This window comes from Gadus morhua, chromosome 16, assembly GCF_902167405.1.
Source record: "Gadus morhua chromosome 16, gadMor3.0, whole genome shotgun sequence".
Taxonomy (NCBI): domain Eukaryota; kingdom Metazoa; phylum Chordata; class Actinopteri; order Gadiformes; family Gadidae; genus Gadus; species Gadus morhua.
This window is the reverse complement of record NC_044063.1, coordinates 15,004,535-15,022,423: the sequence shown is the minus strand read 5'-3', so window position 1 is coordinate 15,022,423 and position 17,889 is coordinate 15,004,535. Positions and strand designations below refer to the sequence as shown.

The 17,889-nt window shown below is 42.1% G+C and overlaps 3 protein-coding genes across 4 annotated transcripts; 2 read left to right on the top strand and 1 right to left on the bottom strand.

The window, feature by feature from the left end:
* The first annotated feature begins 265 nt into the window (after window positions 1–265).
* tomt (transmembrane O-methyltransferase) lies at window positions 266–3,564 on the top strand. Its single transcript, XM_030381782.1, has 5 exons — window positions 266–330; window positions 873–1,135; window positions 2,293–2,489; window positions 2,764–2,886; window positions 3,219–3,564. Exons 2-5 carry the CDS (start codon window positions 874–876, stop codon window positions 3,414–3,416), a joined length of 780 nt encoding a protein of 259 aa, XP_030237642.1. The 5' UTR covers window positions 266–330; window position 873; the 3' UTR covers window positions 3,417–3,564.
* Window positions 3,565–3,667: 103 nt separating this feature from the next.
* Window positions 3,668–10,837, bottom strand: anapc15 (anaphase promoting complex subunit 15). Of its 2 annotated transcripts, none has more exons than XM_030381785.1 (5): window positions 10,753–10,837; window positions 7,565–7,697; window positions 7,294–7,353; window positions 6,831–6,971; window positions 3,668–4,778 (listed from the first exon to the last, which is right to left on the bottom strand). In XM_030381785.1, exons 2-5 carry the CDS (start codon window positions 7,682–7,684, stop codon window positions 4,731–4,733), a joined length of 369 nt encoding a protein of 122 aa, XP_030237645.1. In that variant the 5' UTR covers window positions 7,685–7,697; window positions 10,753–10,837; the 3' UTR covers window positions 3,668–4,730. The 2 variants fall into 2 exon arrangements, with proteins under 2 accessions (XP_030237645.1, XP_030237644.1); XM_030381784.1 differs by lacking the exon at window positions 10,753–10,837 and adding an exon at window positions 8,037–8,146.
* folr (folate receptor) lies at window positions 9,258–17,688 on the top strand. The gene is made up of 5 exons (XM_030381783.1): window positions 9,258–9,448; window positions 10,314–10,444; window positions 10,681–10,869; window positions 16,300–16,435; window positions 17,002–17,688. The coding sequence occupies exons 2-5, from the start codon at window positions 10,316–10,318 to the stop codon at window positions 17,274–17,276; spliced, it is 729 nt and encodes a 242-aa protein (XP_030237643.1). The 5' UTR covers window positions 9,258–9,448; window positions 10,314–10,315; the 3' UTR covers window positions 17,277–17,688.
* The last annotated feature ends 201 nt before the right edge of the window (window positions 17,689–17,889 follow it).

Below are 17,889 nucleotides of genomic sequence, written 5' to 3'. Positions count from 1 at the left end.
TCCCGATTCTGTCTATCCCCTCCATGTATCTATTTTTGTGTTCTACAAAATGTTGTCATTGAGGGAGCTAGTTTAACCTCTGCCATGGTTAAAGCATCCACTGTTAGGGCTAAGGGTATCAAAAGGATGATCCGTATTATCATTCCGATTGGCCTGAGGGTATAATCAACTGGAGAAGAAACACACACGCAGTGGATAAATTATTCAGATGGCCAGCTCCCTGAACCTACTCTACACACATACAGATCCTCCTCTTTTGCCGGACTTCTACCAGTCAAAGCACGTTGTTTACTCTCTCCGCTCATTCACCGAGTTCTCCAGAAGAAAAAGGTGAGTTTGTATTTTAAAAAAAACTTTCCAATCTTATAGGATTGCCCCCTTTTTGAGGTGTTTGGATGGGCTTTCGTAACACATGCCAGTACAGTTTATAGTTACCAGAGGCAGTTGAAAGATCTAGGAAAACCACCGTTGCTTTTCAAATGTCAACTACATTATTCATTTGAAGCAATGGTCTCTTCAATGTAAAGATTTACAGTTATTTCATATTATTGTCTGACAACTCTTAAGACTCTAATTTAAAGTTTTGAATCGTTAAATAATAACATAAACAAAGTGCTGGAATGATCAATGAAAAACAGTACTCACAGTAATCATACTAATCTTGCAGAAGTAACTTCATAAGGCTCATAGTTTCATAGGTGAAACTCGACTTAACCTCACATATATTCAATATATGAATATCCTTTCCCCTTTGTACTCCGGTCTCAACACAAAAACAGCGCTATAAATTAGTGATAGGATTAATCACACAAAATGTCTTCCTTCCCTCCTTTGTGTTTCCATGGATGTTGTGCTTCTCCCCCTCTCTTCAGGATGGTGTCCCCTGCCATTGCTCTGGCCTTCCTCCCGCTCCTGTTGACGCTGCTCATCCGCTACCGCTTTTACTTTGTGCTGTTCTACCGCGCGGTGCTGCTGAGGGTGTGGAGGGACTGCAGGACGGGCCTGAGCCGCGAGGAGAGGTGCTTCCAGTATGTGTTGACCAATGCCACCCCCGGTGACCCCGAGAGCATCCTGGATGGCTTCGACTCCTGGTGCACCAAGAAAGAGTTCATCAGCCACATAGGGCCCAAGAAAGGTGGCCACCACTCACCTTCACATATACTTATTTAAATTGATTCTGCACTTTGTATATATATATATATATATTATATATTTTTTTTTTTCTTCTCTCTTTTCCCTCACTAAACTGTTGTGGTAGCAGCATTTCCCTCTTGGGGATTATAGATAAAGTAAATTTTGTGTTTCCCTATTTGCACCAACATACCAAGAACATTGTGATAACCCACTATACTTGCGCATACATCAATTACAATGTTTAATCTTTTGGTTAAGTTAGTTAATAAGTTTATTGTTTCTATGTGGAAATAATATAAAAGAAAAATTGCATCAAAAAGAGAAACCAACAATACACAGATTATCACAAAAAACGACAGACAGCAACTGTACATCACAAAGAGAACTACCGATACACCTTACACAGATCATCACACAGCAATACCGGACCGGTCCACTACATAAAGTATAACACAGAATCACACAATAGTGTCAGGCTAAAAACACATTAGAGTAAGATTTATTGGTACCTCAGCGAGTCACCCTTTAAAGGGCGCCTATGGCTGTGGGTATGTTCTGGAACCTGGGGTCACGTCTCTGGGCCCAGAAGGCAGTTTATTGTCCATTGTAAAGATATGAAGGCGGGGATGATGGGGTGATTACAATTGATTTAGTTTTCCTGACATTGAGATGTTACACTCATCACTGGGTAAAGTATGCAACACTGCTATGATATTCAAAAACAGAATTTTTAACTGTGAGCAGAGAGAGCGCAGTTTCATCCCAGTGTTTGCCGTGTGTGGCAGTATGTGAAGGGATTGTGCAGTCATTTGTGTACAGCGTGCGGAGGAACGGACTGAGCGCACAACCCTGCAGTTTACATCATTGATTCATTTGAACTTCAAGACCCTTAGAGATGTAGCCTACCATTCAAATATGAATGGTTATTATGACGCAGCCCAGATATTGCAGGTGTAAAATTTTGGCTACCGAAATTCCATTCTTATTCTGATTCCCCTGTGTGTGTGTGTGTGTGTGTGTGTGTGTGTGTGTGTGTGTGTGTGTGTGTGTGTGTGTGTGTGTGTGTGTGTGTGTGTGTGTGTGTGTGTATGTGTGTGTGTGTGTGTGTCCGTGCTTGTGTGTGTGTCCGTGCGTGTGTCTGCATGGTCATACTTGTAGGGAAGATCTTGGACCGCCTGCTGTCGGAGCACAGCCCCCTGACGGTGCTGGAGTTGGGGGCTCACTGTGGCTATAGCACGGTGCGCATAGCACGGGCCCTCCCCCTGGGAGCCAGGCTCTTCAGCGTGGAAATGGACCAGAAAAACGCTGCCATTGCAGAGAAGGTCATACGCCTAGCTGGATTTGATGAAGCTCTAGTAAGCCCGCCTGATATATTTACTGTATTTAAGCAACTAAGGCCATCCGGTTTGATGTGTATGGATATTGGGTCTCAGAGAAGGGATGCCTTTTGTTTATTTGGATGATTTCTTTGAAATTGAATTAAGTATTGACAACATATTATACTATTGAAGGTTATTTTGTCTGATAGTTACACTGCTGGTAAGAGAATGCCCTTTGAGACTGTATTGTTTAGAAAAGGCTTAATATGAGTACACTTGACCTGAAGTGTTATTTTGCAACACATTTCAGGTTGAGTTAATCGTCTGTCCGTCTGACGAGGTTATCCCTCGACTGAGGGCGGATTTTGACCTGGAAAAGTTGGACTTTGTCTTCATGGACCACTGGAAGAAATGCTATCTACCTGATCTGCAGGTCAGGTTGTTGAAAGGAGGTTGTTTGTGCTGTGGACAAAATGTTTACACTATACTACCAATTTTATTTCTTGTTGTGTATAATTGGAGGGTAAAGAAAAAAACAAGAGAAAAAAGCATCCAGACAGAAGGCTGTTTGAATAATGCATTGGGTTAAGAGTATTAATTTATAAACCTTTGTGTCAACATTAATTCCAAGAGCCAAAGCAAAACAAGAGTAACAAACAATGTTCAGAAAATGGATAAGTCAGTCCACAGTACACCAAAACAGATATGGGTGTTCCCTCAGCCCGTAGCCCGCTTGCCACTCTTTTGTTTGTCAATCTGTTGCAGATGTTGGAGGGCTCTGGTCTGCTGGGGAAAGGGTCCATGATCCTGGCCGACAATGTGCTCTTCCCTGGGGCTCCCAACTTCCTCCGCTACATCCGCCGGTGTGGGCTCTATGAGTGGCGGGTCCATCGGGCCACGCTGGAGTACAGCAAGGGCATCCGCGACGGCATGGCGGAGCTTGTCTACCAAGGAACCAAGTAGAACCTGCAAACCATGTCATTGACAGACCAACCCCTGAGAATATACAGCTCTATGCTTGCTAGGCAACACCACCCTCTCCCCTTATTTGGTTCAAGACAATGTACTTTCTGCCATCTTATCAGCCTAATAAATGTTTTTTTTTTTTTTTACAATACTCAGAGAACATCTTTTTTTTTCATGTGTATTATAGTAGCTATAACTCATGGTATTAGTATTTAGTTTGAATTAACAATAATGAAGGCAGAATCCAATTTGAGTCTTTATACAAATGTATATTTATTGCAAAGACGACGACTCATATAAAAGGCAGTCATCAAAAAAGATCATGGCTGCGATTTGTACCTATTTTTAGAAACATGTGATAAGCATCCTTTTTAGATTTGTGTTCTACAGGATATCTTGGATGTACTGTGGCCATGCACCCCTGCTGGACATTGACTCAAATAAAGGCCTCAATTATTTAAGATGCCCTTTTTTCAGGAATCTCCATTCCTATGCATGTTTACAAGTAAATAACAATTATTGGGAGTATTCACTGGCCACAGGAAAATCCAGTGTCTAAGTCTGACAATAACTTTCAATTTACGGGACTAGAGTAAAAGGAGCAAGTTCTAATCAAGTATAAACTATGAAAAACCGTTTGGCACGACACGCAAGCCCTGTTAAAAACCATTCCAGACTTTAGGTAGCCCCAATAAAACGGATGTGCTACTTTAACGAGCATCATCAATGCAGGCTCAGCTCTTTTGGATAAGCCAGTGGCACATGGCGATTGAAGACCCAAATAAAAGCAGTAACAATATAACAGAGTCACTTCCTGCATTTCTTATAATCATCATGTCTACCATTTAACAGACCTAGAGAAACAAATCATAGCAACTATGAGCGTCCCGACATCCCAGGTGAAATCTGCTTTAAGTGAATTATTTTCAAAGATTAGTCAAAATAAATAAAGATCTGTTTCAAACACATTTACACAAAATGCTCCTGAATAATCATGCAACCAGGACTGATCTCACTACAGTACATGTCTACACACAAACCAGCCAAGCCCTTGCTAGCACAATACCACATTAACTGAATGACCCAAGAAACAGCATTATGGCAGAGCTATCACAGTAAAAAAGAACAATAAGTTTAGTATCTGAGGCAAGAACGGAGGGCAGCAGTCAATCATTCCTGATGCCATATATATATATAAATATATATATATATAGTCTCTGCAAGGTGAAAAAAAGGCTGGTATTCTCATTCGTTCAGTGGTAGAGAGAAGAAGCCTAGCTCCAGACACTGTGGATGCTGAGGTCTGCTGAATTAAATCATCCACTGGTCCTGGTCCTGGTCAGCCCCCTCCATGTCCACCTTGAACCAGACACAGAAATACATTCAGGCAAATGAGAGGCACGACACCCAACAATGCAGACGAGCTAAAGGCCGCTATAGAAGCAACCTGGGCTTCCATAACACCTCGGCATGGCCAAAGGCTGCATTAGAAAGGGCAACGCAAAACAGGAGCTTGGAGCTAAATGTGATCAAGCTGTCCGTAGCGTATACAGTAGACAGTGGCAAGCTCAAGAGGAGCGGGAATGTGTTCAAACCCTCAATACCAGATAAGGGGTTGACAAATTAACTTGTAAATAAGCAGACTACATAAAGAGAGGTGTCGGACAGAAACCAAGAACAAATGACCAATAAGCAAACATGGTCATTGGGGCGGGATGAGTGAATAGCATTGATGTCCAGTTTTTACGGTGCGCTGGGAATAAAAGCTCTTCATGTTAATGGTCATCTGTCCTCGTCCCTTTACCAACTAGTCAATTATTTCCATAACACTACCGGTGGCTGCTCGGATCTGATTCAAGTCCCTCGTATTTGCCGGCCTAGTAAATACAGGACATTTCCAGTATTTCTGGATGCTTGATACTCCCTTACTATGAGGGGGCCCAAGCTACCACCCAGCAAAATCATGTTTATTGAGGTCTTGGCTCCACAGTGGTGGAATGAGCTTCCCACTGTTAGGGTAAGAACAGCAGAAACCCTTCCCATATTCTGAAGATTGACAATGCATCTGTTCATGCTGCATCTTGGTCCATGATTTTTTTGATATCTTTAAAGGTCCCATGGCATGAAAAGTAGTGCAGTAGTTGATGTGGAAGGACCAGTGACGTCTGAGAACCCGACGCGGTCGTTTGAGATTCATAATATCGTCTGGAGGAGCACACAGCTTTTTGCCATGATAATATATATTATATGATAAGACACCTATGTATAATATGATATTATTTAGATATAGAGATCCAGGACTCCCGCCGTGTTCTAGAATATTTACAGAACACGGCCAAAGGCTGTGTGCGCCTCGCCATTGCGATACATCCACTGTAAACAGAGCGCATGGTACCGTCACCGTAATCTGCTCAGGGCAATGCCCCCACTCTCCTCCTTGACCCGCCTCTCTCCTCCTCATTTGCATTAAAGCTACAGACACCGAAACGGTGCGTTTGGGGAAAGCTTAAAGGGATACTTCACCCATTTAGAACCGGCGTTCTATCATTATAAAATCGCTATTGTAATATAAATAAATATATAAATACATATCAGTCTAAACCAGTCTCCCCTTGGCCCATTTTTTCTCATCTAATTTTCTCCCGAAATGACGTCAAATGACGCGTTTGACGTCATTTCGGGAGAAACCTCTTATCCCGCTGGAAGGGCCGAGGACTACAACACACTTTTGGTGGCAAATTTTTCCACCAATAAGGAATGAGAGGGGGCGGGAGCTCGCATACTGAGGAGGAATGAGGGGGACGGGAGACCGACAGGTGGGCGGGGCAGCGAGCGCAATGCACTGTGGTAGTTGGAGGTTTTCTTACTTTGAGCCAGAGAGACCATGAAAACACTCTTTCTGCCTTTTTTCAGGCTAGGATGAACCGATTTCAATTTTTTTTTCACATTTATAATACATTGAATTATTTACACACACACACACACACACACACACACACACACACACACACACACACACACACACACACACACACACACACACACACACACACACACACACACACACACACCCTTCATATTCCCAACGGTGAAGTATCTCTTTAATATGCAACTGGCTCATAGTGGCTATAATTCTGCACCACGGCTGAATTTCGGGAACGTCTTCAAATACTGTGTTAGGGGCCCACTAATATCTATATTAAACCATCCATAAAGTAGCATGCCATGGGACCTTTAATGTAGCCTTTGAAGCAGTTTTCTTATCTATTCTTCATGGATGAATGCACTTATATCCATAGGTTCAATACACTTAAATCCCTTTGGAAGAAAGTGAAAAATGTAATGCAACGTAAACTATCCATCTACATAAAACCTTTTTCAAGACATGATGAATAAATCATTATAACTGACCTCATTTATCTCGCCATCATCTGGAGATTCATTGTAGTCATTCATCTCATCCATGTCCTGCATGTCTTCCTCATCTTCCGAATCTTCTTCACTGTCCTCCTCATCCTCGTCGTCTTCCTCCTCCTCTTCATCAAAGGTTGGCTGTAAACATAGGGTGTGCACACAAGCACAACAACGCAGGTAGGTTTATATTAAATATACTGGCATCTTTATATACAAACCCCACAAATAATCATGGACATGTGGAAAAGCATTTCATTCAAAAGGATATAATACTTTTACACATGTCCAAAATTTTCAGAACTTTATATACTAATGATATATACTAATGAGGAAGTACCATTGCAAATACATTTTTAGTGGGGGGCCAAATGTGGCATGCTGAAGTATTAACACCGTGGAAACAAATCAGGCGAATTTAGATCCTCTTTTTTAAAAGTGTTGGAACTGACTGAATAAATACCTCAAAAATGAGTTTCCCAATGGGCATCAGGTTATTATCCTTCTCGGCAATGCTCTGTAGCTAAGGAAAAGAGTGGAATATTCATTACAACATTATTGGTTTAACAAGTTAGAGCATTTGTAGCGAGCAATACAAATGTGGATACTGGTGGTGTTATACAATATAGGATACTATGATTGTACATATGGACAGAAGACGAGTATGTTTTGGAGATGATGTGTTGGACTGTGTTTAAACAAATAAAGCATAAAGACATGTTGATAGTGTGTACCCATGTCTGGTGCTGCTGTTCCTGTTGATGCAGTTCAGTCTCATCCACACACGGACGGTCAAGGTTAAACCACAGGGACTCTGTTATCCGAGGGAAGAGGGACGGAAAGAGAGTAGACATCTCTGTCGTTCAACTGAGGGGACAAACAAGGGGACACCGACGAGTTTTAATGAAGCCTCGATCCCATACTTTTGAGCACATTTCGATTAGGTCATTGTAATGTTTAGAGACATTGGAAAACAAATATAAACATCTGAATGCTTCTAGCCCAGCGAGCTCCTGTCAGGACTCACAGAACGTTACAGACAACTGTATAGCGTCTCAAATACACTGGGGCGCGTCATATCAATGATATCTCTAACGGCATTTCTCTTCGTAAATGTTTGACTGCAAAGACAGACTTTTAAGACACGTAAAGCGCCTTTGAATATGCATTATATTTTTTTCTTAAAAAAACAGCTTCAATCGGTACCTCTGTATGTACTCAAAGGATTCAGCATTTGAACAGAAATCTTCCGGAAACAAGCGTTGATCTGAAAAAGCTCCCCTTGTACTGCAGCTGCTCTAACTTTGGTTCCGCTTTCATCTGCTGTGTGTGCTAAGTTGTAAACTCGAGGCGATAGCATTCCACAATCGTTATCACTCAGAAATAAAAACGTAAATTGGGAATGATCAGACAGAGACAGGACGTCAAATAATTCCTTACACATTTTCTCCATAGCTTTACAAAGCACAAATATTTAGAATTGATATAACACGATACATATCTTGATAAAACATGACAAGATACAATGACGGCGACGAAACACAGACGAAAACTTTCTCCGCTCCCCGTCCCGTAAAGATAAAACATGATATATCATCTTATTTCTACATTCAGCAGCAAAGCCAGTGTGTACATGCACACATGTACACGCTTACAGCTCTCAAGAGGTGCAATTTAAAACCTATTTGTAAGATAATTGCGCAGTAAAAAAAAAAACTTTTAAAGAAAATACTCTTTGACCTCTGTCAGCAACAATTAACTGCTTATTGGTTGCACAACAACCCATGACTACCTTTGAATGAGGGTGCAATTTCCGAAAAAGAAAAACACATCCAAGACAACCATGAATAAAAAAGTAATGTATTTTTGTAATTGTTGAACTGTACATTATTGTATCCTCAATCTCATAAGATATTACTGCATGTATTTGTGTTTATCAGTACAGCCTTATTTATAAATTCCTGTTAGGTCATGTTGCCATATTACACACCATATGAACGTATTGCAGGTGTGTGTGTGTGTGCGTGTGCGTGTGCGTGCGAGAGAGAGAGAGAGAGAGAGAGAGAGAGAGAGAGAGAGAGAGAGAGAGAGAGAGAGAGAGAGAGAGAGAGAGAGAGAGAGAGAGAGAGAGATTGTATGTGTGCGTGTGTCTGTGCTCATAAGCTATAGTGACTAAACACAAGAGGGATAGGACCTTGAGATAAGATATACACTTTAACTACAACATAATAAAAACTCCATCCCACACAAGGTCTCTCCTGTGTGTGTGTGTGTGTGTGTGTGTGTGTGTGTGTGCGCCAATCTCTCTCTCTCTCTCTCTCTCTCTCTCTCTCTCTCTCTCTCTCTCTCTCTCTCTCTCTCTCTCTCTCTCTCTCTCTCTCTCTCTCTCTCTCTCTCTCTCTCTCTCTCTCTCTCTCTCTCTCTCTCTCTTCATTCCAGCTCACATGGCATACAGACTTTGGACTTATATTTGGACAGATATATAATCAATCTTTGCCATTATTCACATTTCGACTGTATCACATAGATACATCAGACAAAATTATCTAGGTTAGAAATAGAAGTATTTCAGTTAAACAATATTTTTCGGTCAATAGAAAGCCAGCCTTTTCTTGAAGGTAAAGTGAATCCTTTATTTTCTTCCTTATGAATATTTATTTCCTTATTTTCTTTCTTCTTCATTGTTCTACAATGTGTGAGAAAATGGTTGATGACTCACAGAATTTGCCATGTGTGTATATTTCAGCATTATGGCCAAAAACAAGTTAAGCCAGCTTCTCCAAAAATCGTATAATCTTGTTCAGATGGTAAAACAGCAAAGAATAAATGTTGAAATAATGGTTAAAAGATATAAATAAAGAAGGATTTACCGTTTTTAATAACTTCCTGATGCAGTAGGCCTAAGCCTAGGCTATATATTATTAAAAGTATGATTCAAGTAGGCTAATGTGCTTTTTCAACCAAATATCGTGGTTGTGTTTTGTTTCTATGGTGGGTGCGTGTGTAGGATTTAAAGAAAAAACGGAAGCCAGTAAACATGAATTGCACTTTCTAACACAATTTATGTTCATGATTGAGAATTATGCCCTCAAAAAATTAAGCTGCGGCACGCAAAGACGCGAATAGAGGCGAATTTCCGTCGGAAAAACCTGTGGCGCGAATCGATGAAATAGCCTAGGCCTATTTGATATTTTCAGCGAATTTCGCTTGATGCTTTGTCGTGACAGCCTATCAGCATTCACTCCCTTAAGTACTTCCACAAGTCGAGAGTCGCAATGATGGCTATCTCAACCATTTGTGAGAATGAATTTGCGGAAAGAAACGTTGTGGTGTGAACACACAGCATTGTCTTGAAGATATTTTTGTGTTTTTCTGCATGTGGGAAATTAGGTCGAGATTCACTTTTTATAAAAAGCACTTCATCCTCACCTTGGATTTAATAACAACAGTGATATAATATTTTCTCGTCTCCCTCTCTTGAAGCCATGTGGGGACGTTTGGTTGTGTTGCTAGCTCTAATAGGTGGCACTCTTTCACTGGACAAACTGAACATGTGCATGGATGCCAAACACCACAAAACTCAGCCTGGAATAGAGGGACAACTTTACCTGCAGGTAACATCGAAAACTAGATATTATTCCAGAAAATGTACACTCCCCAAATGAAGAAAATTGAAATAATATGAATTTGCCTATAGTAGGCCTATAGCTATTTTAATTGTTTTAACTGTGTTGGATTTCATTGCGTTATGCTACGCTACACTCTGTTATGCTGTGTTATGCTATCCTAATTTTGTTGTGCTGAATCACATTAAATTAGATTATCCAGCTTCCCATTCCATCCCCTTCAGTGTTCTCCTTGGAAAGACAACGCATGTTGCACAGCAAACACCAGCGCAGAGGCTCATGATGATAACTCCTACCTTTACAACTTTAACTGGAACCACTGTGGCATCATGTCAGCCAAATGCAAGAAACACTTCGTCCAGGACACCTGCTTCTACGAGTGCTCACCGCATCTGGGACCATGGATACAGCCGGTAAGTCTAGAAATGGTGGGTTTGTGCAATTTTTGTATATCTTGTTTGCAGCACTAGATGGCAGCAAATGAATGGTCCTGCGGTACAACAAACAGGAAAAAGGCTTTTCATATAACTTTTGTGTATGATCCTTACGTGTTTTCTTATTAACGTGGCTGTAAAACAAGCAGCTCTATTTTATCATGTCTATATATATATTCTATTTTTTATTTTTCCGCCTAATTTTTTATCTCCCGGATCAACACCAAACCAATAGTGTGGCGAAGTCGCGCCCCTTCCGGTAGAGCCCATGGGACCTATGAGATCGAAAAATATGTATGGGTTTCAATGGAGAGAAAGTAATTATCTTCTGGTCCCAGTCTTTATATGCCACGGATTACACATGTTGTTTGTGGATTTAAAAAATAATTTTTCATGTCAAGAGTTCGACCGTTTATTGTGCAATTATTCAGTTAAAGGCTTTAGAGAAAACACATGAGAAAGACTAACGCCTCGTTTCCACATACGTACATTCTCGTATGCGATCCAACCGTCTCCGACCGAAAGTCCATTCATTCCTATGTGATTCTCCGTAATGTCCGTTTTTCCTCCGAGACTCCTCCCCTCCGTAAAATTTCTGTCCGGTATGTCCGTAATATACGTTCAAAAAATTTAACTTTCGTCGTCGTTTTACGGAGATACTGTATGAAAGTTTTTATGTTTTTCACAAAACCTGTAGGCTAAGTACCTTGCAGGCCAAACTCCTCAGCGATCTCTTTCCAAGCCTGTTGGTTTTGTTTTTATCTCTGTATATGTCGATCCTCATGTTCCAAAGTACCGGTCTCCTATCCGCTTATCCGGGGTCGGGTCGCGGGGGGAGCAGCTCATGCAGGGGGCCCCAGACTTCCCTTTCCCGGGCCACATTGACCAACTCTGACGGGGGGATCCCGAGGCGTTCCCAGGCCAGTGTTGAGATATAATCTCTCCACCTAGTCCTGGGTCTTCCCCGAGGTCTCCTCCCCACTGGACGTGCCTGAAACACCTCCCAAGGAAGGCGCCCAGTGGGCATCCTTACCAGATACCCGAACCACCTCAGCTGACTCCTTTCTAATGCCGCTTTTCCACTGCATGGTACCAGCTCGACACGACTCGACTCAGCTCGCATTCTTTGCGTTTCCACCGCGAAAACATGGTATCTGGTACCTGAAGTGGCTGCTTTTTCTAGTACCGCCTCGCTCTAGGTTCCAAGCGGCTGAGCCGATGCTAAAAGGTGACGTCGGCAGACGGCCGGCCACTGATTGGCCAGAGAGTGTGACGAAGTCACGAGAGCGACATGGCAACCATGCTGGTAACAGCCATAGCAGCGCCGCAGCCAACATATTCCACTTCTTCAACATGCCAGCTAATAATGTTATCGATGTCCTCCATTGTTATGTGGGTTCTGTTCATGTGTGGGTTGCGTAGGTGTTGTTTGCGTCACGTACAAAAATACGTCACGGCCCTTTCGCGCAGCCGACCCCGCCCACGTCCAGGAGGTACTATTTGCGGTGGAAAACCCCGACCCGTGCTGCTACCGTGTCGAGTCGAGTCGAGCCGAGCTACATGTGCGGTGGAAAAGCGGCATAAGTAAAGGAGCAGCGGCTCTAATCCGAGTTAGGGAGACGCCAGCCACCCTTCTGAGAGAACTCATCTCGGCCGCTTGTACCCCTGATCTCGTCCTTTCGGTCATCACCCAGCCCTCATGACCATAGGTGAGGATAGGAACGAAGATCGACCGGTAGATCGAGAGCTTTGCCTTGCGGCTCAGCCCTCTTTTCGTCACAACGGTGCGGTAAAGCGAACGCAATACCGCCCCCGCTGCTCCGATTCTCCGGCCAATCTCACGCTCCATAGTACCCTCACTCGCGTACAAGACCCCGAGGTACTTGAACTCCTTAATTTGGGCACTCATTTCCTACCCGGAGTAAGCAATCCGCTGATTTCTCCTAACATCTTTTGTCCGTAAATAAATTCATGCCCGTACGTAAAACCCTAGCGACTCCTTCCGTAAATTTACGGAAGCACGGACACGAAAAACATACGTATGTGGAAACGAGGCGTAACGCCTCGTTTCCACATACGTACATTCTCGTATGCGATCCAACCGTCTCCGACCGAAAGTCCATTCATTGCTATGTGAAAGTACCGGTCTATTTAAATGTTTGAGTTTGGCCTGCCAGGTACTTACATGTTTTGAGAAAAACATAAAAACTTTCATACGGTATCTCCGTAAAACAACGGCGAAAGTTACATTTTTTGAGCGTATATTACGGACATACCGGACAGAAATTTTACGGAGGGGAGGAGTCTCGGAAGAAAAACTGACATTACGGAGAATCACATAGGAATGAATGGACTTTCGGTCGGAGACGGTTGGATCGCATACGAGAATGTACGTATGTGGAAACGAGGCGTAATATACGTTCAAAAAATGTAACTTTCGCCGTCGTTTTATGGAGATACAGTATGACAGTTTATATGTTTTTCACAAAACATGTAAGTACCTGGCAGGCCAAAATCCTCACCGATGTCTTTCCAAGCCTGGTTGGTTTTGTTTTTATCTCTGTATATGTCGATCCTCATGTTCCGAAGTACCGGTCTCCTAAAAACTGCCATTATCATACGCTCCCCCATCTTTTGTCCGTGAATAAATTCATGTCCGTACGTAAAACACTAGCGACTCCTTCCGTAAATTTACGGAAGCACAGATACGAAAAACATACCAGTGTTTCCCCTACCATTGTTCAGGCCTGGCGGGCCGCCAGGCCAATGAGTGCCCCCGCCAGGCCAACAACCGGCCAAAAAAAAAAAAAATGGAAAAAAAAAATGCGGCAGCATTAAGTTATATCATCATTAGCATGGCACCACCAAAAAAAATTAAAAGGGATGAAGGACAAAAAGGTATTTCAAGGTTCTTCCTAAACACGGTGCCAAACGAGAGTACATTTATTCTCCGGCAGAAGAACTATACCACGAACCGATCGCGTAAATGCGACGTCTGATTGGTTCAGCCCGCCGTTACCATGGACATTTTTACCGCCCCCGCAAAACACTAGCCTCGTTCTTTATATGTCCATAACTTAACCAACGTTGTGATGGCTAAGCAAGTGTTTTATATGGAAATAACCAACAAATACTCTGGCATCCCGTGAAAAATGTATAACAAATCACACTATCAGCTCTTACCACCGGGCCTAAAAAAAATTCTAGGGGAAACACTGCATACGTATGTGGAAACGAGGCGTAAGGCCCCGTCCACACAAAGCCGATTTCGTGGCGAAACCGCAAAGGTCTTGTACGGTTCGGCCTTCCGTCCACACGAAGCCGGTGAATCCGCTGACCGAAACCGTAAACTTCTGAAACCACCCTCGGAGGTGGTTTCAAATCTACCCGGTTTCGTTTTGGATTCGTGTGGACGCCTGAAACCGACTGATACCGTAAACAATGACGTCATCGCCCCACCCCTCGGCCCTCTAGCCGGCGTCTCTGAACTCACAAAAACAAAGATGATGGCGGACTACAGGCTTGTTATCGTTCTGCAGCAGATCATGTCCCTTGTTGGGTTGCTAAGCATTATTTATCTAGACTGTTGACTGACTGTTTGTTTGTATTGTTAGTGGTTCGGGGGGCAGCCTTTATGCGCATGCTCGCCTCTTCTTCTTATTTAATTTTCTTCTGGATTTCTGTAGCAGAAGCAGCGCCCCTTATGGGCCCGGCATGTGTACTACAGTGTTTCTACAGATCTACCCGGTTTTGCTTGACTCCGTCTTTACGGAGATACTCCGAAACCGGATAGATCGAAACCGGAACGGTTTCGCCCGTTTCGGCTTCGTGTGGACGGGGCCTAAATGTCTCGTATGTGCCGTCACGCTCCCTGCGACTGGCGTGGACAAGACCGACAATCTCCCCATCGGCATAACGGAAACTCTCCACATTATAACTTATAATGTTTTTCACCTCTTTCGATGCTCTTATCCTCACCCTTGGAAAAAAACTAACATTATCAAACTTATTCACGAAAATGTTTAGTTTTCTTTGCATGAAAAATTATCATTTAAATCCACAAGCAACATATGTGTAATCCGAGGGATATAAAGACTGGGACCAGAAAATAATTACTTTCTCTCCATTGAAACCCATTCATATTTTTCGATCTCATAGGTCCCATGGGCTGTACCGGAAGAGGCGTGACTTCGCTACTCTAGCATTCAAGTGCAGTGCGCGTCCAAGTAACGCTTTCTTATTCATTTTCCTGATATTATTTATTATTCATTTTCCTAATATTATTATTTATTATGGAGGGTGACGGCAAAACAAAATCAACCACTCCGAACATGAACGCGAACGAAACATACGGTAACCGGAAATAACCATGTCTCTAAGTGTGTGACCACCTTTAATAGGTCCACCTTTAAGGTGACCACCTTGGCCACCGGGGACGCTAGAACTTAAAATATCAGCCATCACCAATTCGGATACTTTGTATATGGGCCTTACTTGACATGCTGTAAGTGTTTGCCTCAACAACCACTAAGGTTAGTTTTGGAAGATTTTTGTTTCTCATAAACTATATTAACCTCAATGACACACTATTTGGGACACATGCTCCTTCTCCGTGTGCATGAACATGATGTATGTATGCATGGATTTCTTTTATTTCTAATGAGATCTTTTTAAAGTTAAAAGTGACTGAGTTATATAGAGGTAAATATATGCAAATATGACAATATTATTCAAACGATCACAACTCCGCTTCTAAGTGGACCAGGGACTTGGAAAGGAACGTTGTTTAATAATAAGCTCGCAATAACATTAGCATGTTAGCTTCTCATGGAAAATTTTGGAAAAACTAGTTGGCTCATGCAACCAAACATTTTCTTCACAAAAATGCCATTTTGATTTTCGACATATCTAGATTTAATTGTACATATAAATTACATACACCGCCTTGAGAATAAACATTTAAATAGACTAGATCTAGAATAAATATCCAGGCTAGAGGTCATATAAATACATTATAGTCACTGTACATAGAGAATAGATGACTGTAACCCAGCCAGCAAGGATTCACTTAGTGCCCCCATCAATAGTCCACCGCCCTAGGCTGAATTTAATTTGTGTTCAATGAACACAATGTCATTGAACATGTGTTCTTGACTTCACAAATTCAACCATTCCTTTTTGTTTAGGCTGTTTGGGGTTACATTTACACATACAAACACTCAAATGTATGTTTTTCATATTTCTTGATCAATGCAAAATGCTCAGAATGCTTGTCTTCACTGTACAGTTCACCACGTTGATGTTGACATGGGCAGAGAGAATCAAATGTTGACCTGATTCGACCACGGGGAAGCCCTTAGGATGGGCGAGGGTTCATTACAATAAATCACTTGCTTGTGGCTGTTGTAGGTGGATCAGTCCTGGCGTAAGGAGCGCATCCTTGATGTGCCCTTGTGTAAGGAAGACTGCCACACCTGGTGGGACGACTGTAAGGATGACCTTACCTGCAAGACCGACTGGCACCGTGGATGGGACTGGAAATCTGGTCAGAATGATCAATTCTGTCTGTCTGTCTGACACACACACACACACACACACACACACACACACACACACACACACACACACACAGAGGGGTTACTATATATCGGAGAACAGGCAATGCCATGAGTTGGATAATGTGTGCTTTTTATGTCTTCAAACCAATATCACTGAGTACTACTCAGTGATATTGAAAGTTATTTTAGTCCCTCTATGCATCACTACTTAGTGATGTCTAGCATGATGTGCTATAATATAACTTTTAATTATTTGGTTGCATATTGACCTAATTAAAAGAAGGTGATTGCTTGCTGTATTTGCAGTGGAGTCAAAATAGCAGATGGAATATCATGATTTGTTTCAGGCCATGTCTACTTTTATTGCCTCAACTAATGTGCACTCAATACTGCATCTTACTTTATCCAACAACACATTGAGGAGGTTTGTTTACCAAGTATCAGACTCAAAAGTACTGCTTATATGCTGGTTGACCTTTCCCTCCATTGCAGTTCTGTCACAGGCCGTTTCTCCTTCTCCTCTCCTGGTTTAACGCTTCACCTCCACCCACAGGAATCAACCAGTGCCCACAGAACGCACACTGCAAAAAGTGGACAGAAGTTTACCCCACAGCTAAGTCCATGTGTGAGCAGATCTGGTCCAAGTCATACCTCTACACTGAACTCACCAAGGAGTCTGGCAAATGCATGCAACTGTGGTTCACTGGGACCAACCCAAACAAAAAAGTGGCTGAACACTACTTGAACAAGGGCTGCGGCACACATCACAACTTGTTCCTTGTGACATTTCTTCTGCTGTCTGTCACTTCACTGAATGGGTTGTTTTGAATACATTAGACAAAGAGAGTTGTCATGCTACATGCCTCAACATGGTCTCTGTCTCTTTGTTTGTCTCTCCAATGGTACAACAAATATTTGTGTCTGCTGATGTGCGGGACTGTAAATTACAGAAATGTTATTTTCTATATCGTGCTTCCAGTGTCATGTAGGTGTGATCCTAACATGGGATACAATTAAAGCAATTCAAGGACTCATGTGAAATGGGTACCATGACTTTCCATATTTTATAGTTAGATATCAAATCTAAAAGGTCTATAGTGATTAAAGACAAACTTAATATGTAACTTGTTATTGCCTGCTGCTACTTTGTCCTACACACAAACTACTCAAATATGCTTACAAAGTAATTGCTCTTCCATCCTTGTTCAAACAACCATAATAATAAATACATAAAAATGAATACCCTCTGATTATTTAACTGTTAATTTAATTTATAGGTTGTTAATTTACATTTTGAACGATTATGTGTATACTACCAATAAGAAGGGAGTATTTCTGGTGGAATAATTTTGCTGCTGTTCTGGTGCAGCTCAATTTTGAAGAAGATTCATACCTCGTCAGGTGTCTCACTGAAGATATCAATAAACGAAAAAAGCAAAAA